Source organism: Centroberyx gerrardi, chromosome 9 (genome assembly GCF_048128805.1).
Source record: "Centroberyx gerrardi isolate f3 chromosome 9, fCenGer3.hap1.cur.20231027, whole genome shotgun sequence".
NCBI classification, from domain to species: domain Eukaryota; kingdom Metazoa; phylum Chordata; class Actinopteri; order Beryciformes; family Berycidae; genus Centroberyx; species Centroberyx gerrardi.
Window position 1 is genome coordinate 23,626,595 of NC_136005.1, and position 26,058 is coordinate 23,652,652.

Below are 26,058 nucleotides of genomic sequence, written 5' to 3' on the forward strand. Positions count from 1 at the left end.
GCTTGCTGTGCCTCACAGACTAGCTAGGGATCGGTCTCTCTGAATCCCTGTTTTGAGGAGTCTGCATAATGCCTGTTCATTTGACCTTCTTCTGTCTTTGTGAGTTATCTCCTTTAAGACAGAATCGAATGTTTCTCTGTTGACTCTGCTTTGATTGGTGGGTCGGTTCAGGGCTAAGGACACTCAACAAGGAAGGACAATGTTGCACCAGATACATACAGTAGGTAGGTACAGTAGAGCTACACGAAGTCATTTGTTCTCACAATTACACTGTTAGTCCAGGTACTGTAGTTCTGTAGTGTTTTGCAGTCTTTGCAGATCCACCGGATGGTCTGTGTGTGGAGAGAGGAGAAGCATGGACTCAGAGTACAGGTATAAAGGCAGATGTTGTGGGGCGGGGCTGTAGTGTTTTGACCAGAGGTGGTGGGAAATGTTTAGGGTTAGATGACAGGATCAGCAGGAGCGTTCGCTCCTCGCTCGCTTTTCTCGCTCTCTGCTCAGTAGAGGGGTTTTTGTCCTTGGCTTTCAAATTCTGACCAGGCATCGTTCAGTTCCATGAAAATCATCTTGGCATATTGTTCATAGGGCTGTCCCGTCGCCTGCGAGGGAAGAGAGGAAAACAAACAGAAATTCTTTGGTCAACCAGTAATTATTACCTTTACCAAACAACTGAGGAATCACGCTTTTAAAATATTGAATTGCAAGTTTATCTCAAAAAATGTCCCACAATTTATCTGATGAAGTGAGCGGCTACTGTAGAGGTTTTTACTACATGTTGTAGTAGGGCTGGGCGACATGGTTGAAATCAATATCATGATAATCATAAGGATTTTTCTCGATATCAATATATATCACGATATGGTTCATGTATGCAAAATCACATTAAATAATCAAATTAATGTTCATCTCATTGAACCGAATGGTAATGTTAGGTGTGATGTCAAACAAAAGAGAAATATTCAAATAATATTCCTACCATACCTCATTTTATGAGAGTTTTTAAGTAAAATTTGCTTGTCATCATCAATTTAGACAGCAGAAATGTGTTTCACGATATCAAAATATCTTCATATCATCACGATATGATTCCACTGAAAGACGATAAACGATAATATTGAATTATTGCCCAGCCCTATGTTGCAGGGATGCAAGTCATTACAACAGTGTGTCCTAAGAAAACCTCAGCCTGCAGTACAAATCAGTTTACTCTAATATTAAGTTAGCAAACATAACGATCATTGTGTGCAATTTACCACATCATGGCTAAGCACATCAGATAGACACATTCCAAGATAAGGCTAGTCAATGACACAGAGAGCAGGCCAGGATATGAAACAAAATCCACAGGTTCTCATGAGTTTGAAGAAACTCAAGTGCAGTAGAAATACATATTAGGAAAATTCTGCTTCTGATGTGAAGCATCAAGTATAAAACTCTAGGTCCAGAAGCAGATGAGTTGTGGTTGGCTTGGAAGCTGTATACCTGAAATATAAACTGCCTATTTAGAGTTGCCTGAGCAGACTCTTTGACTCTTTTGACCCAAACAGTCTGGGGACTTTCTTTGATGTTGCCTACAGCGATAGTGTCACTACTGAGGAGGCGGGTGTTGCTGTGATTTGAGCATTTTTTTTCTGATTCGTCATCAGTGATCCGAGCCCCCGGTGTCTGCAATGTGTCAGCTGATGTTGAGAGCGAGAACAGGTGCAAACGTTACAGCTGATGAGAAAGTGATTGTAATGCAGCTTGGGCATCAATATTTACGTTATATAACGTCAGGTAAATTCTGGGTGCTTAGCAACTTAATGACTCTGCCTGCCCTCATTTGAGTGACATACCTGGCAACCAGTAAAACTTAACGCTCAAAGGTTGAGCGCATTTCGATTACAGTAAAGTTCAGCTCTGTCTCACGCCACCTTCCAGCTACAGCTAGGCAATATTTAGAGGTTATAGGGAGATTAAAAAAAAACAGAAATTAATTTTGGCATTGTGCCTTCATCTTCCAAATGTAGCAGTACTTGCAGTTTGAAGAGATAGCTTTACATTTTTTTATTATGGCATGAGCATGTAGCCTACGGTGTACATCTTATGCATTTACTGAGATGATGATTTGAGATTAGTAGTAACTACAATAAGTGAGATGCATTAGAAAATACTCAAATACTGATAGGATATGTCGTTTATTCCATAGTATTGTAGTCCATAGTTTTTGCGTGTCTGTGTATACGTCTGTGAGTACCTGCATGCATGTGTGTGAGTTTATATGTGTGTGTGCGCCCGAATGTGCATACAAGCCTGCTTATATACGTGCATGCCTATGTGTGTGTGTGTCTCACCTTGTCTGGGTGGACCACCAGGACAGCTTTGCGGTAGACCTTCTTGACCTGTTCTGGAGTGACCAGGTCAGCCATGCCCATCGGCTTCCAGCGCGTCTCTCCCTCCCACAGCACCGTATGCATGGTGGACAGCAGGGCGCGGATGTTGCGCTCCTTCCCCTCGATCCAGTCCAGAATCTGGGACACGGAAACGGGAGAGGGAGGGAAGGGGGGGACTGTTAGCCAGCGATGGCCAGATTTGGAACAATTATTAACTGAAATCCTTTCAGCTATTTTGGCTCTGGTCAAATGTTTTTCAAGGACTAATTAGGGACGCAAAGTTTGGTCATGGGGAGATCAAAATAGGGCGCTTAATTATTTTGGAATAACTGGAAACACTTTAACGGCCAAAGGTTTTTGAGTAGACTATCCTATTTTTGTATATGGCTTCTATCTGACGAAAAAAATTGACTATAGGGGACTATTACATTGCTTCCATTGTGCTAGACCGGAAGAATCAATCTCCCAAAACCAAATAGTAATTCTACCCAGATTTGGTGATGCAAGCGTTATGAGACTTCCTGTTTGTTGCATAAACAAAAGCATTGGAAACACACAAACTCTCATGTCATTCAGTGACCCTCTTTGTTAATTGTTACCAGAAACAGGCCCACGGCCCATTGCGGGCCCTGACCTACAGATTAGCAAACATTACTTATAATCTACTGAATGTTTTCATTAGTCTCCAGACTGTATTCAATAGTACAGCTAAAAACAGCCCCCTGCCTTGAGTTTCTCAGGGTCCATCTCTTTGGCCATCTCCTCCTTCCTCATCTCTGCTATAGTCCTGGGCCCTTTCTTCTCTTTGGCCCCAGCGAAGCCCTGACCGGACAGCAGGTCGTCAAAGTTGGCATCCGATGCCCTGGGCTTGGGAGCTGGCAGAGAGGGAGAGAGAGAGAGAAAGAGTCACTTTGCATAACTTATCGTCCTATATTGTCAATATACTTTGATTGACTGACTTACTGACTGAGCTGGCTGACTGATTGATTGATTGATCGATTCCCACTGCAGAATGAATGAGCCTACAGCAGCAAAATACTAATATACTAAAAATCCAATCATCCAAACATCGCTTCCTCTATAAAAACTATAAAAACATGTAGCTGTGATTTTCATGGTAGCGTCCTATATAACTTCCTGAGTCTCAAAATACCTTCAAACCTGTGACAGCATGACAGATAATTGTGCTACCAAGTGAGTTCAAAACCTGAATTATCTGCAGGCTGGCGTTCCTACCAAAGTTTCAAGTAGCATGAATTTAACAGACTTCAACACCATCACACTCACCCCCCCTAACCTCACAGCCTCACCACAACATCCTCAGCGTTAACAGACAGCATCAACCCCCCTCCCTCATCCCCTGCTCACCCATGCCAGCCTGTGCTTTGGCCCCGGCAGCGGGGGAGCCCCCTCCCATTCCAGAGAAGCTGACGTTGTAGTTGGGTCGGTTCTGGGGCGACGTGTGGGGCATGGCGGAGTGGCTGGGGCTGGGCTTGGGCTGGGGGCTGGGGCCCTGTCCCTGGGGTTGCCATCCGGCCCCGCCACCGCCACCGCCGCTGCCGGGCTGCCAAGAGGGGAAGCCGGCTCCTGCGTGGGCCTGCCACCCGCCTGCGTGCTGAGGCGAGGGAGGGGGCCGCGATGGGGAGCCCATGGGGGGAAAGGAAGGGGTCGTTCCAGTAGGGGTGGTAGGCTTGCTGGAGAAGCCAGAACCTCCTGAAGGGGAAGGACAGAGAGAGAAAATGAGAAAAAGAGCTCATGGCAAAAATGACTTAGACTCATTATACTTTTATAGTCACAAGGAAACAGGATTTCGATAATGTCTTGCTTCTGTAATTCAATGTATTTCTGGTTGAAACAGGATTTTAGGGTGGTACAGAACACAGAGAGGGACTATTGAAAGTGTTCAAAAGTTTTTGCATGTAATCTTGAGCCATCACAAATTTTGGATTCTTCAAAATTAGGGATGCACCGATGCCACTTTTTCAATGCCGATACCGATTACGAGTATGAAAGTTTAAGTATCGGCCGATACTGAGTACCAATCCGATCCATTACTTTTACTGAACAGTACAGGCTTACTTCCTTAGTTTGGGGTCAATGGACAAAATTATTGAGATAAAATCCTTGTTTTTTGCCACTGTTTGAGAAATACAGGCTTCTATGTGCCACAAATGAATAAAATCAAGACAGTTTGCTTTTATTTCTTACATGTTACTCATGGCTTTCGGTATCACATTTAGTCTTGGGTAAAATCTCTGATACCGATATTCCATTTTAGCCTGTTATCGGCACCGATACCGATACCAGTATCGGTATCGGTGCATCCCTATTCAAAATGAATAAATTCCAGTGACACAACCATGATGTCTTAGGATTCTTAGGGTTTTCGGGGGTGAACACTCAAAAATGAACCACTGTACCATGTTGTCTCATGTCACTTTGAAAGTTGTGAATATGTTGAGAGGGGAGAAGGGGGGGAATCTGTGATGGCATTACTGGTTGGAATTTTTATGTGGGATGGGATAAAAATACAAGAAAATAATTGAATCTTTTTTTTGTAATTTATTGCATTTATTGTTTAAAAGCTTGATATGGGTTAGTTCCTGGTAACTGACCTCCAAGGCTGGCTCCCAGGTTGCCTATGTCAGCAAACGGGTCCAGGGTGTTTGGCTTGGTTTGGTGGGTGGGGGTGCTGTGGACCGAGCTGGTGGGACTGGTGGTGGCTGACCGACTGCCCATACCAAAGCCTCCTCCTGAATAAGGCAACACACAACAGTGCAGAGGAAAATAATGAGAAATACAGTCAGAGAGCAGTGGACCGAGCCAGTGGGACTGGTGCCCAAAACCACAAAAACCACAACAACACAATATAAAACAACTGGTTGATAGGATAGGGAAGACGATGATCCACAATTTTTTGAAACGTTTCCCTTAAAAAGTAGTTCCTTTAGTCTATAGATATAGATTGATTCCTCAATGCAAGTATGAGATTAGTGTGCATGATGACCAGTAGAGGGCAGTGCTCTGTGTGTGTGTGTGTGTGTGTGTGTGTGTATACCTGCGCTTGTGGCAGCAGGTCTGTTCCAGTCCCATCCTCCCATGGCGTTCTGCTGCTGAATGTTGACTGTCGGGGTGGTGGGGGGGACCGGAGAACTCCGACCTATCAGAGCACAGAAAGGTTAGACACAGACAGACCAGAAGGCAAATGGGAAGGGAGAGATGTGAAGTCACGCAGCAAAGGACCCTGTGTCATGACAGGTCTGACTCTCATGAGAGACACTGTCTGGGACTTGTGACATGTCTGGGACTTTTTCTAAGCCTCAAGGGGATCTAGGTGTTACAAAATGTATGGCTGATATTGCCTTGCTCAAAATGCACCCTAAATATGGTTCATGCCATCATTTTTTGAACAACAAACTAAGCAGTATAATTCTATTTAATCCCACCAAGCAATAGGAAATGTTTAGGCTTCCACTTAATTCAATAGCAAAACCCTTATTGATATGGGGCTTTGGAGCAATCGTCACTATAATAATAACTTGACACTGCATATCAATCTGTATCAATCCAACAGGGCTGTGTATTTCATCATGCAAGTGTCGCACCATACTGTGTAAGTCAAGCTATTTGTTGAAATGCAACAGCAATCAGATGGGCTGCAAAAACTCATCATACATCATGCACATACATACATAGCGGAACATAAAGCAACACTGTAACAGAAGCAGACAATCATGTGTGAAGTAAGTATCTGAGTGAGAAGAACAATGGAATATGGTGAGCTAAACTAAAAAACAAAAAGATGTGAAAAGCATGGCAGATTTGTGGACAAATCTTGAATAAAGACATGTTTGCACCCAGTTTTAACCAGTGTTGATGCACAGAGGCAGCCAAAATGCATGTGTATGTGTTAGTGTGTTAATATGTGTGGGTATGGACTTGTGCAGCAGATGCCATTACATGCCTTACCCGGATATGGTGCAGAGTCTTGGACTTGGAGTCATAGTTGAAAAATATTGCTTTGAATGCATCCAAAATGGTGTGTGAGAGTGTGCAGCAGGAATGCAGAAGCATGCCTTACCCATGCCTGTAGGCTGCAGGGTGGGTGATGGAGAGCGAGCAGCATGCAGGAAGGGGTCTGGCTGCCCCACGTTACCTGGTCCCAGGAATGAACCCATCAGCTCCTGAGGCTTAGGCATGGGACCCGTCCCGAAGGGATCGAACGCTAAGGGAAACAGAGTTTTCAGATCAGATTTTTTTTTTTTATCATTTCAAAAGATTGTTCTTCTTTTCTCCATTTTTGTATTATATGAAATGTCACTGAGTTTCTTTGTATAATATGAAATGGCCATTTTTCATACTGCAGTGATAACAAGAAAAACCCCTATGCATTTTGCTTCCTGTATTCCCATTAAATATTGTGACAGTGATTTATCTCAGTGTCTTGCCTGGTGAGACAATAAATACTACATTAGGATATCTTACACTGTTCTGTACTCTTTTCCAACCTTAAATCCTCTATCTGGTATTATTTTGAACATTTTAATTTGGGGTATATGTACAAAGATCTTTCTGTACAAATGAACATCAAACTTTTTGCGACTTTCTCTTTCAGTGCAACTCAAAATAGTAATGCCTAGCATTTTAATTTCATATTTCAAATAGTATATATACAGTATGTTCCAATGATTGCAATGAAAAAATACCGGATATTATGAAATATCCAATATTATATTCTCTTTCCTCTTAGGGCTACTATTTTGTTATATTTCAATTAACAGGAAAATCTATTCAGAAAAATAATTCCCATGTGATAGCTCTGCAATCTTAGACACTTCAGTGTAAATTTGTATATAACGATTTTGCATAGAAATCTACAGGTGGTTCATAGAATATCACATTTGAATGAGTTTTAGGATGGATTTTTTGAAGGAGTGTAACTTCAAACTGTATCTCACCTGGTGGGGCAGGAGAGGGGCAGGGTGAAGCGGTGTTGGGGGCTACTTTGTGCGGTGTGGACTGGGCAGAGGACGGCCCGCTGCTTGGCTGAGGCGGGCCCCCGAACAGGTCCCCTAGGAGGTCCGTGGTGGTGGCTGCGGCAGGCGGGGGCTGAGACGAGGCGCCGGGGAGCTTGATCGCCTCCCCGTCCAGGCCGAGGAGATCCACTTCCTCAGCGGCCGGAGGGGCGGCGGCTGTTGGAGCAGGGGGTTCGGGTCTCTGGGGGGGCGCGCTGGCGTTGCTCTGCTGGCTGGAGAGAGACAGCATCTCGTCGTCCGAGGGCTCGCTCTCCTCGCCGTGGCCTCGACCGTCCGGACCTCCGTGGGGCCGGCTTGGCTCTGCGGGAGAGAGAGAGAGAGAGAGAAATGGAAAGGAGGAAGGGTGTGAGAAAGAGGAGACAAGACAGCAGAAGAGATAGAGGGAGGGAGAGGGAGAAAAGGAGGGAAAGAGTGTGAAATGGAAAGAAGAAGGGAGGAAATAATGGAGTGTGTGACCAAATGGAGAGGGAGGCAGAGGGAGGCAGAGAGGGGCAGCGATAACAAAGCAGAAGCAGGAAATGAATTGGGGAGAAAGCAGACAGAAAGATAGGGTAGATAGAGAGGAAGAGGGACCAGAGGAAGGCAGGGAATCTTTGTACATATGCCCATAGGGAACTACATAGGTCATCTCTACCTACAAACACTAGCTTCTCTCCTGATACTGTTCGCTGTGTGCTTTAATATGTTCCACACTTTGCAATCTGCCAGAGCTACTATAGGCTATAGGTGCATAACATCTGGCTTTGGGCCTCAGCATCCTCAGCTAAGGGGAAGAAATGAGGTCTAAAACAATATGATAAATCATTGTATTTATAAGCACATTTTCCACTTGTTGGATTATTGTAAGGACTGTGAAGAAAAGGAAGGCTATATCACTATAAACCAGGTACTTAGCTAGTTTTCACCTGAAGCAATATTTCACTTTGGTAGAACAGTTTTAATTTATACCACATGTACCTCCATTGGGGCTTTTTTCCTAGCTTCCATTAGCTGTCACCACTAGGATTCAGGGTATTTTCCCCAGCTCCCAATATCAGTAATAACAAAAATATATATACTTCTTGAAAAACATTATACTACTCTGGATATTACTCTGGATACAGAAATAAAAAAAAGATGATTACATGGGTCTGCTGTTGTAGCTAATTGTGTTGATTCCAGGTCCCCAGAGGGGCCACTACTGATGAAAGAGGTAAGTGGAAAATTTTCTACCAAAATGAAATATCACTCCATAACAAGGATGGGGTAAATTCAATTTCAATTCAATCAATTCAGATTGTAAATGGATATCACATAAGACTCATTCTCTAGTTGTTTTTTAATAGCATCAGTACAACGCTGTCATGCTCATATGAATTTTGAGGAAAGTTTGACTGAATTGAAAGTGCACTGAACCAAGCCCTGGTTAACTAACGTCAATATACAGTTCACTAGCAGGTCTGTGGTCTCCTCTACTGTCTTACCCTCTAGATCCAAGCCCTCCATCTCATCTTGTAGGGACAAAAATGAAAGTCACATTAGTTTGTTTGTGTGTGTGTGCGTGTCTGTGATGTGTGTGTGACAGCATCTATTGGATTATCTATTGCATCAGTATCTTACACATCTGCGCATTGAAATTTGCGTGTGCACGTGTGAATGTGCGTGAGTGAATTTGTGTGTGTTTGTATCTGTGGGTGAATTTATGCACTTGTTTTGTTATCCTTGTGAGAACCAGTTTGAGTTTAGACTTTCAAAGTGAGGACATTTTTGCAAGACAGGTCCTCAATTTTTAAGGGGCTGTTACTGGGTTATGAGTAGGGTTTAGGGTTAAATAACAATTAGGTTTATCTTTAGGTTAGGATTAGGTTTAGTGTAAGATTAGTTTAGGGTTAGGATTTAGGTTTAGGGTTAATGTTAATTTGGATTAGGTTTAAGTAAGGGTAAATTGTTAGAGGCTAGGGGTTTCGATATCAATGCAATCAATGGAAGGTCCTCACGAGTAGTTATTGATGATATTCCCACGATAGCCATTTTGAATTTACGTCACACTCAAGATGGGAAACTACCCAAAGGAGCAAGTACAGCCCAGCTACTCTTGTGTAGCCTACAACATCATACAAATGCTAACAATCAGACAAACATTTATCATTTCAGATTCCTTGCTGAAAAAAATGTTTTAGAAATTAATGGTTGTCAATTCAGACGGATATTGGTTCACCTTTTAAGGTCATATATTTGTCCCAGTATAGCTAGCTACCGGAATTTGTCCTAGGTAGCTAGCTAGTAGGTAGCTAGCTAGTAGCTAACAAGCTAGTAAGCTACCGTATTTCCTCTAATAGTGGCCTGTAGTCAATTAAAAGCCGGGTCTCCGATAATGGCCGGGGCCGTCGTCGACACGAACAAATAAAGGCCGGTCTCAAATACAGGCCGGGGGAAAAAACAAAGGAAACAAGACTAGGTCAAAACCTAGTATATAGCTGCACCGTGTCCGTCTCCTCTCTCCGCCGCTGCCTCTCCACTGCGCCCACGGCCCGCATTGATCCTCCCGATCCAAGCCCCGGACCCCCGCCGAAATCTCGGCCGGATCACCGGGAACACATCGGCGCCCAGGTTCAGTTAGCTTCAGTTAGCTTTAGCTTACATGCAAACAACGGTGGATACCGGTAAACTCCTGGTGCCTGTTTGTAACTGTAGTTTGTAGTAACGTACAAGTGCCACAAGACGGCTCGGCCGGCGGAAGTCTCTGGAGCATGCCGTCGTCGATTACCGTAATTATCGTAATGCATTGCAGTAACAAAAAAACGTCTACCTAACGTACCCCAACAGAAGCAGATCAGAAAACAAGGAGGCTTCGTACTAAAATATGAGCAAATATACTTATCAAACAGAGGGAATTAGAAATAAAGGCCTGTCTCTAATATAAGCCTGCTTCCAATAAAGGCCTGGTACCCTCTGCAGTTGAGGTAAATAAAGGCCCGGGCCACTATTAGAGGAAATACGGTATCTAACTTACCTGCTAAATTCAAGCACTTATTGCAGTTGTTGTTCCAGAGATTGCTAGTTTCTTAGGTCTATCTGAAGTCCTCACTTATGTGTTGAAGTATATACTAATCTATATGTACTAACCCCAAGTATGACATAGGTCCAAAATGGCCACCGTGCAGTACAGGTGTTTGTCTGTGTGAATGTATGTGTGTTTCCCGTCCACATCAGCAATGGCCTGGGCATCTTGCATGTGTGTGACAAGTGTGTCAGTGTTTGTCCCCAGCGTACCCCTCTCTCCCCTCCCCTCCCTCCCCTCAGTACCAGCGATGGCCAGTGCGTCCTGGTGCTCCTGGTGGCAGGAGAAGAGCACGTTGGGGCTGAGGTCTTTACAGGGGAACTGCTCCCACGGTGGCGTCAGGTCTTTCTGCTTGTCCACCCCTTCCACCTCCATGTCCAGTATCACATGGAACAGCTGGGGGTATTTCTCTGGAGAGTCGCACGCATCCAGCTCTGGTCTGGGTGGAGAGTGAGTGTGCATGAGAGACAGTAAAGACAGCAGGTGTGAGGAGGTAAGAAAGAGAGAGACTACAAAACAAAATATACACTATATTAACTCATGATTTCAGTCCTTCATACCAGAGGAGTTGCTGCATCTCTTCCACTCTCTATTTAAATTGTTAGCGGGCAGTATTAAGGAATACCTGTAAAAGGATCGGGGCAGGGTTTTTCTGCTACACTCTACACTTTCAACATAGTAATCATACAGAAGAAAGGTGCTTACTTATTAAACTTTAACATGGTGGTTCCAGGAGCAATGAAGCCTGTGTGGAACTGGATCTGGAAGATCTGGGTGTTGGACACCTGACAAAAGAAAGAGAAAGAAGTTTTGATCATATCATATTGCATTGCATCGTAACGTATTGTATTACATTGTGTTGTATTGTATTCTATAGTATTGTGTAAAGAGCCAGAGCATATCCCTGTAATCAAATCTCTCATTCCCTGTAATCCAGTTTCCCATTGCATTAGCTAATTGCCTTAACTACACCCGTTCTGGCAGACTAGGTGTTGATCCAATGAAGTGAAAATTGGGTGTTGATCCACCGTCATTAAGTGTTAAATGTGTATACAAAGCCAACTGTTGGCTGAAAACCTTGTATTTCTAAAAAGGAATTAAAAAAATAATTATAATTTTAAAATTGACTAACTATATACACCAAATGCACAAAATATGAAATATTAGGGACATCTTACTGATATTGAGTTGTAGCCCCTTTTGCACAATCTACATCTCAATTGTTTCAAAGCATAAAAATTCCTCTGCTTGTCTTTATCAACAACTCCTCCTGTGTGATTGATATAGATTTAGATATAGATTAGATTTAATAAGGGAGCTCAAGAAGGGATAATGGCTTTTACCTGGATTCACCTTATCTGTGTACTTCATGAAAAGAGTAAGTGTCCCTATATTTTGTACATTCAGTGTATTTTTGAGGTCCCAGGGTCATGAAATTTTAGCTCATTGTAAGCACAATATCTTTATCAAGAAGTGTAAAAATGGGACCCAGCCTCTCTGCCTGGCTGTCAGTGAAGCTCCAAGACAGACCAGCTAGCATCCTGAACAGAGGATTTACCCCTATGGGCCAATGTGGCAGGAATTATCACAGATGTCTTTGTGTCAGTGTTGCGTTAACGTGTTAGATTGGCTCCTACGCTATGGTGAGAATACAAGGTTTAGTCAAGTTATACTGTAAACCACTCACTGGGCTTACATGGCACCAGCATTCTAGGATGCTAGTTCCATTCATATGCTCTATGCCTTTTAGCCCCGAGACAGCAGGGGCTCTATGGATCGTATTGTCGGTCGGTCGATCTGTTCACCACTTTTGGTCACGTGGGTGAAAGTATGCCGCAGGGAGTTAGATTGCAGACTCTGAATTGAGAGACCCGTGTTTGATTCCTGGCAGGGACGCTTCCACAAAATTCAATGTCGCGGGGCTGTTTGACTCTTAGTCTTGTTTTCTGCTCTACTGCATTGATATTTGAATAAAAGCAGATTTGCTGGTCCAAGCAAACACAATTTTGGTCTCAGTGCTGGTTGCGTAGTAACAAAACTTTATATTGTTGACCAATCCATAGATTATGAGGTTGAATCCCGATTTGTTGGACAAAACAAATCAGTGGCTAAAATAGCCCGAACCACCTCAGCTGCCACGCTGCAATTCATTTGCAAAACCATGGAGCAAATGCAAGTGCCACGGAGAATGGCGCTTGCACAGCAGGGTGAATGGTATAGTTTGACATGGAGTGATCCATTTCTGAGACGTTCTAAGTTGAACTTCTGAGTGTTTTTTTCCCCCATATATCTGTTCTGTATATGCTATATTGCATCAGAACCTTCAGCCAGCCACTTCTTGCCACTTCTTTCCTCCAGGGTTTGCATGGGTTTTGCATGCATAAATTGCAGTGACATCTTGAGGCTGTTCGAGCTATGGGTGGCAGTTCTACAGGATCAGCATGCCCACTTGGTCCGAAAACATTTCTGGTCCCACAGTTGCTGTTCTTTGATCTTGCTGTACAGCAGACTTGAGCATTTTGTTATTGTTGGCTAGACCTGATAATCTGGAGACGGTCCCTAAGATGTTTGTGTATACTATCCAACTGATGTTGACTGTGAAACAGATTTTGTAGGACACAGTGTAGAGCAGCACATAAAGGAAGGCACCGGGCATACCTTGGCCTGCAGGCGTCCTCCGATGGTGGACCTCATGTGATAGACAGAAACCACCACATCCCCGTGGACACTCACACCCAGAGGGAACACCACCTTCCCCTCCTGGACCCTGTGCTCTCTGGGAGGAGATAGCAGGGGGGAGAGAGATGGGGAGAAGGATTGAGGGAGGATGGGGAGAGACAGATGGAGGGGACAATTGGGAGAGAGTAATTGAGGATGAGGAGAGAGAATAGGGGTGGAGAAAGAGGAGAAAGAAAGCATTAATTCAATGCACGTGTTTCTACTCTGTGATCCCTTGATCGTAGTTAATGCATGGAATGTGTTGTTTCCCGACGGAGGCTCATTCATTTCAAATAAGAGTATCTGTCACCACTGCATCGTTCCACTGTAGATGGAAGGGTTGCATTTATTCGCTGATTATGCATGCAGAGACTAAACTGCATGTTGTCTTACCCCTTTCTTGCTAGCTAATTTCAGCAGTGAATCAGAGTTGCTATGAAAATGTATGTTAATAACTATGCTTGATCGGTTTCATCTCAATAAGAGCGTGTGTCGATATCCGGCCCGTACCTCATCCTCTCGTACTCCTGTGCGGTGGTGAAGATCTTGGTTTCTCCGATGAGGACATCGCAGAAGGGCCGGCAGCCGCTGCGCTGTTTGTTGAAGCAGGGGACCGGGCTTATGGTGAGGGCCTTGATCACCAAGGGCTTGGAGTGCGGTAGACTGGGCTTCTCTGACACCATGCTACACACATAGCCTATGTACCTGCATGGGAACAAGGAAAGGAGAGAAGATGTCATAGCGTCTTTCATGTCCTGTCTATCTCTCACATTGCTTTGTGCTCACATCATAAAAGCCGTCTGTGTTGTTTATTTCACGTCATAAAAACAGCACCAATGGCTATATCAAGCCAACATAAACAGTAAGAATTGTTCAAACCCCATCAAGCAAAGAGCACTTGACTAGGTTAGACTGACACATAACACAGTTTCCCGCTGATGTAATATTTGTTGTTATGAGAATGGGTGGAAATTTAACTTTGAGCACTGCCCAGGCAGGTGTTTTGAATGCCATTCCCATAATTTCTCAGTTAACCTGCCCTCAAATTCTGGCTCATGAGGGCAATTATGTACTGGCATTGACTGAAAAATACTACAGCTACAGGCTGGCACGGTAATAAAATGTCCATGCTTGGACGAACGGCAGCTCTACAGACTAAGATCCTCGCTGAGGCTGAGGGGGCCGAGGGCTGTTAGCCACGCTGACTGATTGGCTGCTACGTGTTTCTGACTCGTCTTTAGTATCACCGCTAATGGCAGATGGGCTGAAATTATGACAAGTGCAATAAATCTACATGCCATGTAGGAGAAGTTAGCTGACGGAAAATACAAGAGGGAGGGCGGAGGATGGAAATGAAACACGGCTAGGGTTGAAAGTCATTCATCATCTGAACGTGTTGCTAGCCTCATCGAATCAGTGTTTCCCCCAGAAACCTTTCTTGGCAGTGGGGAAAGGCCAAATCTGCATAGAATATGTAATGCTGAAACTCTCCATTAACTCTCTGGTTGATACGTCTCTCTCTCACTTCCTTTTCCTCTTTCTCATTCTCTGTCACACTCTCACACACACACATGTTCGAACCTGCGGTGTGAGGGCCAGAGGCCGGAACCTGGTCTCTTGGCGCTGAGCAACTGCATGGCGGGAACTGGGTTGTTGAAGAGGTGGCAGAAGCAGAACATGGCACAGACCAAAACGCCCGAGGGAGCACGGCCGTCCTGAAAACACAGAAGAAGCGAGACATTGAGTCGTTTCCTCTTTTTGACATGCTGGGAGATGATATTTCAAAACCCCAATATCATACATTTCTGGTTTTATCTGCCGTGCACTTAACCTCTTCTCTTAACCACAGTCTTGTAGTGTAGCCGGCCAATGAACATCAATGGGAGCGGCCCATTGATGTTCATTGGCCAGCTACACTACAAGACTGTGGTAGTACTGGTCGACTCATACAGTAGGTGTAAACAGATAATGTACAGCCACTGCATACAGCAAGTCCCAGTTTTTGTATGCTTGCTGCACTACTGCACTGTAACTCCAATGTACCAATGCAATGCAGAAACTGGGTAGAGATACTTCAATAATAACTTATACAGTGGCTCCCCTCTGTGTGCAGCTACTCACAGTTTAAAGAATGTGTTCCTAGTCAACTGGTTCTAAAAGATTAAAGGAATATCTGCTGTCATGCATGAATGCGCACAAACAGGCAGCTCCTAAATATAAGTGCAGAGATTTTTGTTCAGTGAATGTATCCACTGTTATAAATACACTCAATAGAAGTTCATTTGAGGTTACAGGGAGAAGAAAAGCGTATCAAATTATTTCTAGGAAAGGCAAAGGCATTCTCGCAAAACTGAAGCAGCAACAATCCAGTTTTAAGAAAAGCACTGTTTGGCGGAGATTATGCGAGGTGGAGCGCTTTGCCAAGCTACAACCAAACCGCAGTGACTTGGCAATAACATTCACCACATGCCAGAGTACAGTACTGCTGTCATAGAATTAGAGTAGACAGAATGGACAATTTCACTGAACACTTCAGCGGTGGTTGTATTACACAACATTTCAATATTTCATTCTGCATGAAGAAATGCTCATGCCCATGACAACATTATCAAAGTTTATGGCAGTGTGTTTACTGATCACAGACACCCAAGTAAGAGAATCAGGAATACACCAGAAAGTGTCTCCTCTTTCCGCTCTAATTCTGTGACCATTGTGCGACAACATGAGTCACATGCCACCCTCAGCACAGTTTAATTGAATAACCTATAATCCAAAGCCAACATGCAGGGCTGTAATGCTACTCTCTTCTACTTTGTCATGGACATTCAGTTCTCCTTTGAATACAAGGAGCATCTGTGTCCGCTAAGCACCAGCAGAGGCAGAGAGAAACAGGCGAGATGGAAACTAAAGCTGAACAGAAAACAATGGGAGCAGCTTGAAAAACTTCCAAGCTGTGTTTCACTTGGAAACAAGGCGAGCCAACCCACCAACACCCAGGGGTGGCAACAGTGAGAGGAGAGGGAGAGCAAGGACGTAGAAAAGGGACTAAAAGTTTGATTCAGTTCCCTTGATTAGATTCCTTGTCTGTGTGCTATTGATACAGTTGCAGCTTCTTTTGATGGAAAGTGGGGAAATCATCCTCCTTGTGAATTTACTCTTCATGCAGGGAGAAAGCAGATGATCATGAAGCACATGTCATTTCTTAAACCAGAAAACAAACTGCCAGTGCAGTAAAATGATTTAGTAAATTTAGCTTGATAATTGTCAATACAAGATAAAACAAAAACAAAAAAAACACTTGCTAAGCTTGTCTTTTTTGCAGTGACTGTTTTCTAATAAATCAGCCTTGGTTATTTCATTGTAGATATTGAACTGCTTCAATACAATCTCACCACACTGCCTCTTAAGCTCCTTGACAGTGCAAACCACTTTTCCCAAGGAGGTACAAGTAGAGATTTTCAGGATCAGGGCCGACTCAAAGTGTGTCAATAAAAGCTGTCGTTTACAGCCAAGCCGACAAATCATCTACGTTGGCAAGAAGATGTGCAAATGAATCACTATACAGTTAAGTACTTTGGGGGGGAATTGAGGGACATGGATACTGAGTGTGTTTCAGTTGGTCCTATTTGGCTCTGCAGTGCAGCATATTTCAAAGGCTGTGCCGGAGCTGGAAAGTGGGTCGTGGGTCAATTAAAACAGGTCCCCCAAAAAATGCCTTTCCATGTCACTGCAGTGCATGGTGAGCTGGAGAAAGCACTGTAGGGCACTGGGTTAGCAGTCTAAAAGCATAGAATGGCCTACAAAACGAATCAGTCTTGCAAACCCATGGCAGTAGTCCAATCCACCAGAATTAATGAAAAGAAAATGGAGGCCGGGGATGAGTGTGATGAAGGTGTGTGAGCGTCTTCTTACCGAGCAGGTGATGACACACACATTCTTGGGATTCTGTTTGAGCCAATTGTGCATGTTCTTACACACAGCAAACAGGTTGTGGAGGCTGGGAGCCTGGCGAGACGGCCAATTACACTCTGAAACCTGGAAAAAGGGAGGGGTGGGGGGGGGGTGGGGGGTGGGGGGTAGTGCAGGAAATGAGAGAGATGAGAGAGAGAGAGGAAAAGCGAGAGGGACAGCGAAGGGATAGGGAAACAGACACAGACAGAGAGAGAGAGGGCAGTAAAGGGGGAGAGAACAAAAGAGGCAGAAAAGGGGAGAGGGAGGGATAGAGAGGAAAGAGAGACACAAGAGAGGCGGGGAGAACAAAGACAGAGACGAAAGAAAGACAGAGGGAAAAGAAAGAAAAATCCATAAAAGCAGGAGGGGAGGAGAAAAGAGAGGGGGAGGTTAGCAACGGCGCAGCAGCAGCAGCAGCAGAGCAACACAACACACCAGTTACCATGATGAGTCATCTGCTAGAAATACAATGACTTCCCCAGACAGACAGGGGGCCATCTTGGCCATGTTGACTCCACAGTTTGACTCCACAGCTTCCTTGGATGTATCTGCCTGAGAGCAGCAATCTGCTGTCTATGGAGAACCCACTTGTGCCTCCACTTGAATCTCAATCCAGCTGTGCAACAGTGGTGAATGAAATGAGCCAAGCAGCTCAAGCTGAGGACAGTCATAACCATAAAACTTGAAGAAGATAGGATAAATAGGGCAATTCAATTCAAATAAACTTTTTCAATGGTACTTTGGCTGGCTGGTGCACTTAAATATGTAATCCACGAGTTTGTCTTTTTTTATTTATTTTTTTTGTCTCCATCTTTGGTGCTCAGTGTTTATTGCTGTGGTGTTTCTGCACTGCACCTCAATCAATCAATCCAGTATGACGTCTTTTTCCTTGGATTTTCTGTTGATGAAGTTTGAGTTTCTGTAGGTGAAACTCTTTTCTTTCTTTCTTTCTGTCTGTTCAGCCATGGTGGCCATCGCTGCTCATGCTAAATACCCAGTTCTTCTTCTATTTATTCCAAACTGACTGCTGTTGCTGCTGCCAGAAGCATAAAACGCATCACTTCACGCATCACTTCACGTGTCAGAGGATTTTTCCTAGGAAAGACCTACTATTTATTTATACAAAAATGTCACAGAGTATTACTTTAAGATGCTACTGCGGACTGTTTGACAAAGTTGTCATGAAACCGCGCCCTGGATTAGAGTGTGACACTGAAAGGCTGCTGTGGTACCATGGGATTATCAGGCTCAACACCGCAGTGGCAGCTGTGTGGAGCAGAACTCTGTGAGTCTCTGTGGTCATGATTTCGGAGGGAGGCTGAGTCATTTAATGACAGGAGAGAGGCGAGCGATGATCGTTAGGCTTGATGAGGGAGAGATGATTAAAGGTTTCACTCCGGGTGCTGCACTGCCTTATGGGCCAAATATAGTGATGGGCCCCAATTTAAACACAGGCAGACCACAAGTAGTCAGGTAACAGTAAACCAGATTCTAGCAGGGACTTGGTCTACTCCCAGTACTGTTTCCTGCTCATTCACCTCCCTTTATGGTTCAACCTACTAGCGCTCTGGTGCGAAATATTCTCTATGGCTTGTCATTATTTTGTTATTTTATTATAATCTATTGTAATGTTATTATAATAATTAAATATTCTGTGTTGACATTCATTATTTCATTGTTCTATTTGAATTTATTACAATGTTATTAAAACTAAATATTCTGCTTTGCCATTCATTATTTTATTACTTTATTGGTATTCAGAGTCTTTTCTCTTCATTTACAATCATTTTTATTCTATTTTATTTTTTCAAACTATTTAAGCCTGTTTTTGCTTTGCTTTACTCCACTGTGGACTACTTAGTATATAGCGCCACTCATTTTCATAGTATTTGGATTGACATTATTGTGCCTGTCAGTAACGACAAATCAAATAGTACGCTTTTGAATCTTGTGTCAAGGTAATCAGAAAGGCTTATATGGAGATGTACAGTAAGGCCAATTTAAATAAATCCCCACATCTTGCACTAGTTCTGCAACATTTCCCAACAATTTCTCTGGCCAATGCATTATTACTTTTCAGGGAGTGAAATGTAGCAACCAGTGACAATCACGTAAAAAGTGGCACATCTATAATGATGTCATCTGTATCTTCATGAGCCGCTCTCACCCGGTTGGAGAATTTGGCGCCGCGGTAGTTGCGCTGCGATAGGTTGAAGACAGTGTAGTGGTCGGCATGGCGACTGTCCAGGAAGGAGCGGATGTCCTCCACATGGTTCTGGTAGCCAATCTGCACCGACTCCGCTGGGTAGGTCATCACTGAAAGAATGAAAAATATATATATATAATATATATTGCAGCTGCTGGATATAAACCACGAGCCTCCAAAATGTCTGAGCATGCATTTGGAAATTGGAAAATGAGTTTTGAAGGGTTTCATGTGCTGTGGAGTCACTGGTACAGATTACATACAGAACATACATGCTAGGCTTCGCTCTGACAATATACTGAGGGAGTCCACATTCAGTGGTGAGGGTCAATGGTTACACACAACGCATGATGGGATAGAAGCCCTCAGGTAACGACTATGTCCTCTATAAAGGACACACTGCTGCACTCAATTGTTTCTGTTTGAGCATGGATGGACAGCAAGTAGTTTGAGAAAGAGGGAGAGAGAGAGAGAGAGAGAGAAAAAAAGCTGTGAGTGCATGCGGGTCTATCCATCTGTGTGAGTGTGTGTGTGTGTACGTATCACTTTAGTCTTAGAGTCACACATGAACTCTCATTCCATTATATTAGGCAGACAGAATGCAATTTAACCCTCTCATTTAGAGTGTGGTGTGTTGGGAGTTTATAACTTAGTTTGTTAGAAATTATTTTTGTCTCGGACCTTGTGGACCAATTAGAATGAGTTTAGCCGGCAGGTCAGTTCTTTCCCAGGTGTGATCCATTGTTTAAATTAAGTATTCTCACTACACACAGACACACACACGATACACACACACACACATAAGGTGCATGAGGTACAGTGTCATCTGTATTTACCTATGATTCGTGATGTGATGTAGGCAATGTCCAGCTCCCCTTTTGTGTACCTGTAACACAGAGATTAAACTTTAGAGACACACATTTCATTTTTTTTAAGACATTAATTTTTCCACATTTCTGTATTATTAGAAAGAACACAGAGCAAATGGAGAGCAATAAGATGACAAGTTTATGACCAGATTCAACAACATCACAAGTACAAAGAATGTGACTTAGTCTACTGACACCCCAACACATTTTTATAAACTTGCACAGATTTCACATAATTTTGCAAAATCACACTTATTGTACTTGGTACATTGTTATGTCAGATTACAGAGTATAAGAGGAAGCACGTATTAAATTAGGCATTCAGTAGGGAGGGTCAAGGGAAACCCTCTCCATGAATAATATCAAGTCATTAAAGGGGAAATCAATACATGAAAAGTTGTTCTCTCTCTCACTGTCAGTGTTGTATCTCATGCATACATTAGTGATTAGATCAGAGTTAACAGGCGTTAGACTAGAAGCTTCCATGTGTCTACCTGTGGAGAAGTCGTTTTTTTCATGCTCACAGGACGAGACTGAACTGTCCAAGATCAAAGGAATGCCATATGTGAATTCTTAATTTGAGCTGCACTCGCCTTTCATTACTAAATTTATCTGTTCCATATGGAGCTGATTTTACTGGGAGAGCAGCTGCAGCGGGCACACACACACACACACACACACACACACACACACACACACAGATGTGCCGTCGCCCCACCAGAAGTCACACTTTGTACATGCTTGCTGCACTGCTGCTGTGCTATACCTCCTCCACAAGGACCAGATTGAAAAATGACTGCAGTGCCTATGAAATATAGGTGCAGGGTGGGATTGGGGGGGTGACTGAAATATTTGGTGCTCGATCTGGATACAGCAGAAGGTTTTTACCCAACAGCAGCCTCTGTACCAGTTGGATTGTATTGGCCACTGTCAAGGCAAAACACATTAGTAGGCTAATGTGTATCAAATCGAGTTGACTTGTTGCCTGCTGTGCAAATCCCCCTAGTCAAGCCAATCTAGGCCAGCCATCTCTCTGTGTGGTCATGGATGAGTGCCATATGGCCCTGATGCAATCCTAGACCTGCTTATGTAATGCAGTGGTGCACAACTAGCATGCTTTGGAGTGAGATCAGGTGCGCCTTGGGATTTTTCTTCAAATATGAATAAAATGAACACCAAACAAAGTGGTAAATGTCCAAGTGAATGCATTTTTTTTAACAGCTATTTGGATATTATGAATCCCCTACTTACATGATTATAAAAGGATTTACATGACATTTCTAAAACACTCAATGACTCATTAAATTTCAGTGTTGTGTGGCACGGTTTTGAAAAGGTTGAGAACCACTGATGTAACAGACAACCTGAGTTAAAGCCATCAGAGAGAAGTGGGGAGGAACAGGGGGGAGAAACGTGGGAGGAGCCATCAGTCGTGACTCGTGACTGTAAGTCCTCCATAATGAAGTAATTGGACCACAGTTCAGGGTTCTATTTGGGTCCAATGCTGTGTTGTGATCCCAGTGTGAAAAGCTGACTGAGGGTTACGCACAGTCACATACAAGGTGTTTCTGAGCAAATGCATGTGATTGGACAGTATTCATACCATTTTATTATGCAATTTGTCTTTGCCACAGAAACGTCGTCCACAATATGTGAACAAAATCAGAGATGTGGGGTTTCTACAGCACACTGACAATATGTAAATCTGTGGTTTTACCGGGGTTTTACAGTTCCCTGCGAGTTGGCTGTGCACAGCTATTTCAGGAAGGAAGCAGGTCAGGTGTCAGGTTTAAATGGTTATGGCCAATGGCTGTGGAGTATGCAAATGAGCAGCCTCCCTGACCTCTTGAGGATAGAGTTGCAGCCAATTAAAATGTACTGCAAGGTGTGGTAGATAGAAACAGAGGGGAAGGACACAACCGGAAAGAAGGGCAAGGCTGACACTGGACAAGGACACTCCCTGCTAACGGCAATGTTACACATGTTTTCTGTTCCTTCCTATGGAAATCAGCCAGTTAATGTCGTCCACCTCCAGTATGATGGATATGATGTAGTTTGACTACATATTTATTTTTATATATATATATATATATATATATATATATATATATATTATTAATTTATCAATATTACTCTGCTTTGTCTATGGGAAGCCCTTAAACTAACATTGTCTAGGCCTAAATGCTGTTTCAGAGGCTTTCCCATCCTGCCAGGTATACAGTTTTGGAGGACTAAATACTTACTATAAGCGAATATACTAAATAAAAACTACAATTATTGTAATTTTTGGGCATGGAAATGGTCAAATAGATAAGATATAGACAAGCTATTGAAAATCAGCAGAAAATATCCTGCAATGCAACAAGAAAAGTTGAAAAAAAACATAATATTATGCATATGAGCATGACAGTTAGCAGTGCAGGAACCAATCACATGTGGGCAAATATCTGGGTCTCAAATTTAATTTTTGCTCCTAGTTCTACTTCGTCTTTGAATGGAGGATGGATGATTGGGGACTTTGTGATTGCTAAACTGTATGACCCATCTCTGTCACTGTATCTTGACAAACGGAATAATGTATGGAGGAAAGTGACAGAGATTGTTGCTGGTCTCCCTGGTGTGTAACATGCTAACTTCAGCTCTAGTAGGCTAACACTAGCTTGCTAGCCTACCTTTCAAGACATATGATAATGGATTTAATTTGGGCATAATCACATGAATAAAATGATAAAATACAAAATAGGTCTACAAATGTTAAACAAACCTGATGCTTTTCCCAAGAACACCCAGTGTAACACCCATGAGCACCAACTTTTGATTGAGTGAAACGACGGTGGTTGCACTTGGTGCAACCACTGCATTTTGTGACCCTGAATCAAGTCGCTTTGTCATGGTGGTGCAGTTGTCTGACAACAGAAAAAAAACAACAACCACATACACACACACACACACACACACATACACACACATTTACATAGACTTACATTCATTTCCTGGAGACTTACCCTAACCTTAACCTAACCCTAACCTTAACCACTGACCCAAAAATCAGATTTTTACCAATTGAGGACATGGCTTTTGTCCCCAATTGCACAAGCCGTCCCCAATCAACTGGTCTTAAGTCTGGTGTGTGTCCCTGAAAGTGACTTAAGTCATACCCACACACACACACACACACACACACACACACACACACACTCACAAACACATGCAGATACCCACAAGCACCACCACAGTGCCTGATGTTTATGTTTCCTATTGGCAAGTAAACATCAGGACCATGAAAGGCATTTTAGGGCAGATTACATCAGCAGAGAGGTGCTCTAAAAGAGTCTCCTGTGACTATGCACCACACACACACACACACACACACACACACACACACACACACACACACACACACACACAGTGTAAGTAGGTTAGATCCCGATGGATATTGCATTTGAGTTCTCTACATTCTCCCTTCCCCATAATGACTATATTTTACAGCCTTTGTCTTTTTTTAACATGATTTTTAAAGCATGTCAGCTTCATTACAGATAATTAAAGTTGAGAGTGACAGCCAGGATACGAGAGAGAGAAGATGACTTGCAACAAACCCATGGCATCAGAAGTACAATATGTGGACCTCAGACCACTGACCTACCGAGAACTTCTTTCTTTCTTAACAAAGTGCTGTGTAAGGAAAACCACAATGCTTCTGATTCATCCTGAGTCATTTCATCTGTATCCTCTTGACCGTGTCTTGTCTGAATCAAGTCTTAGTCTTCACTAACCCTAATGCTGTGATTCATATATTTTGACCACTGGAAGCTGAGCGGAGAACAATGGCTTTATGGTTTGGAGAGAGAGAGAGAGAGAGAGAGAGAGAGAGAGAGAGAGAGAGAGCAAAAGAAGCGAGGTTGACAGAGAAAGGGGAGTGGAGAGAAAATCAAACTGGAAACAAATGAGTAAGAGAAACAAAAAAAAAATGAAAACGAGAGTGCGAGAGAGGTCGGATGAAACCAAAACAACAGTGAGAAAGAAAGAGCCGGGGGGAAAGGAGAGAGAGAGAGGGGGGGGAGGGGGGGGGGGGGGGGGGGGAGGGGGGGGGGGGGGGGGGGGGGGGGGCAGTCTGGGTGAAGACCAAGGACACTGTGCCTTTCACAAAAACCAGAACAGCCATCCAGACTCCATCGCGGGCCTTGTGTTTCTCACAGACAGAGGGACACACTGTTGAGCGCCGTTGCCAGATTGGTTTCCCTGCAAATTTCTCTTCAGTCAGGTAAACAAACAAGCGAGCTGTTTTAAATAATTCAGCTCCAGCCCTTTGCCTTGAATACAGATGAGACAGAAGCAGAAAGGAACAAATCGAGTTCACTAAGAGTGTATAAAGAGGGCCTGGTTAACAACTGCGCACAAAGGGGTATTGCCTTATACCGAGCGCACTCGGGGGAATATTTACTAATGCATTCCCACGGCTGCGGTCAATAAAATGGGCCGGCCCGCTCGGTTTAAGAAGTCACACGCGGTCAGTCTGCTGCAGAAACCCTGTTTACTCCAACAAGTCAGGAAGGTAGGAACCCTTCATCAGTGATCATCAATGGTTTGGCTTTGTCGCTGCTTGAGGGGAGGCAAAGTCAGCTGTTTATTGCGAGGAAAGAGAGACTTCTGCACGACACTGGTGATGATATACTGATGCGTTCCTGTGGTCTGTGACAGGTGTTAATGCGAACAACTCCCTCCCACAGAAAGTCACGACTCTGTGATAATCTGTAATCCCATCAACATGCACAGCCTGGAACCGCTCTGTGGACAAGCTAGATGATAAATGGAAAGGCTGGACTAATGAGATTGTTTTATTCTATGAGGACTATAAACCAGAAAATATAACTTCATGCTCAGAATATCACTCAGGGATTCTCACGGTCAGTTTTTACTGAACTGTGTCACATTACTTTATGCCTCTACCTTTCCTTTCTGAGCCCTTCAGCTGGTTGCCACGGTAGCTGTAGCATGCCCCCCCCCCCCCCCCCCCCCCCCCCGCCTTCCCCCCCACCCACACCCACTCATACACACACACACATAAACACACACGTATAAAAACACACAAACACACACCACCACACACAGCGCCCTAGTGAAATGAATCCTTCTGTATCAGCAGTGCGCTGGCTATTTGGCACAATGAACTGCCATGAATAATTCAGCCAGGAGAGGAGAGATAGACAGAAAACAGAGGAGAGGAGGAAAGGTGGAGCCGAGATGAGAGGCGAGCCCGGCCGAAAACACGAGGGAACGACGGGATAGGAGAGTGGGAGTTTGCCAAGATATGAGCAGAGAGGAGAGGAGGGAGAAGAGAGGAATAATCATGATCAAACTTGCTGAGTCAATAGTGGGAGGAGGCGTGTGTGTGTATGTGCGTGCATGTACTTGTGTATGTGTGTCTGTGTGTGTGTGTGTGTGTGTGTGTGTTTCTGACAATACAGAGGCCCCTTTGTGCCGTCCTGTGCAGACGCCTGTGCACAAACACACTGTGAGGACCGAGCCGTGCCAGACTCTGCTGCCTCCCTCTTTCCTCCATCCCTCTCTCCTTCCTCTCCTCCCTCTCCCAACTCTTTCCCCCCCTCAACTAGATCCACATCGCTCTGCTTCACTTCTAAATCTGTTGGAGACTTACTTTACATTGTAATCATGTGTAATCAAAAGGAGAAAGGTCATCATTAATCAGTGTAATCTAAAATTAATGAACATTATTTCACTGCTGTCTTATTGAACTGTAACTCATCAACATTATCATTCAACATTATAGTCAACTGAGTCAGGGATTTTCTTTGAGGAAAGTGTCATGGATGTCAAAGTTTCAATAATTATGTCAGCCATAAAG

The 26,058-nt window shown here is 43.7% G+C and overlaps 1 protein-coding gene across 1 annotated transcript in view; it reads right to left on the reverse strand.

Moving 5' to 3' along the window:
• Nucleotides 1-390: 390 nt before the first annotated feature.
• dnajc6 (DnaJ (Hsp40) homolog, subfamily C, member 6) overlaps nt 391-26,058 on the reverse strand; it is a 35,068-nt gene continuing 9,400 nt past the window's right edge. The window contains exons 3-19 of the mRNA XM_071905290.2: nt 20,160-20,209; nt 19,285-19,433; nt 17,079-17,201; nt 14,748-14,881; nt 13,677-13,871; nt 13,107-13,224; nt 11,154-11,233; nt 10,694-10,887; nt 8,872-8,898; nt 7,331-7,708; nt 6,454-6,597; nt 5,431-5,532; nt 4,988-5,125; nt 3,741-4,085; nt 3,099-3,247; nt 2,334-2,510; nt 391-599 (exon numbers count right to left, since the gene is read on the reverse strand). Coding sequence (XP_071761391.1) covers nt 498-599; nt 2,334-2,510; nt 3,099-3,247; nt 3,741-4,085; nt 4,988-5,125; nt 5,431-5,532; nt 6,454-6,597; nt 7,331-7,708; nt 8,872-8,898; nt 10,694-10,887; nt 11,154-11,233; nt 13,107-13,224; nt 13,677-13,871; nt 14,748-14,881; nt 17,079-17,201; nt 19,285-19,433; nt 20,160-20,209 — 2,605 coding nt within the window. The 3' untranslated portion in view covers nt 391-497. The remainder of the gene's footprint in view (nt 600-2,333; nt 2,511-3,098; nt 3,248-3,740; nt 4,086-4,987; nt 5,126-5,430; nt 5,533-6,453; nt 6,598-7,330; nt 7,709-8,871; nt 8,899-10,693; nt 10,888-11,153; nt 11,234-13,106; nt 13,225-13,676; nt 13,872-14,747; nt 14,882-17,078; nt 17,202-19,284; nt 19,434-20,159; nt 20,210-26,058) is intronic.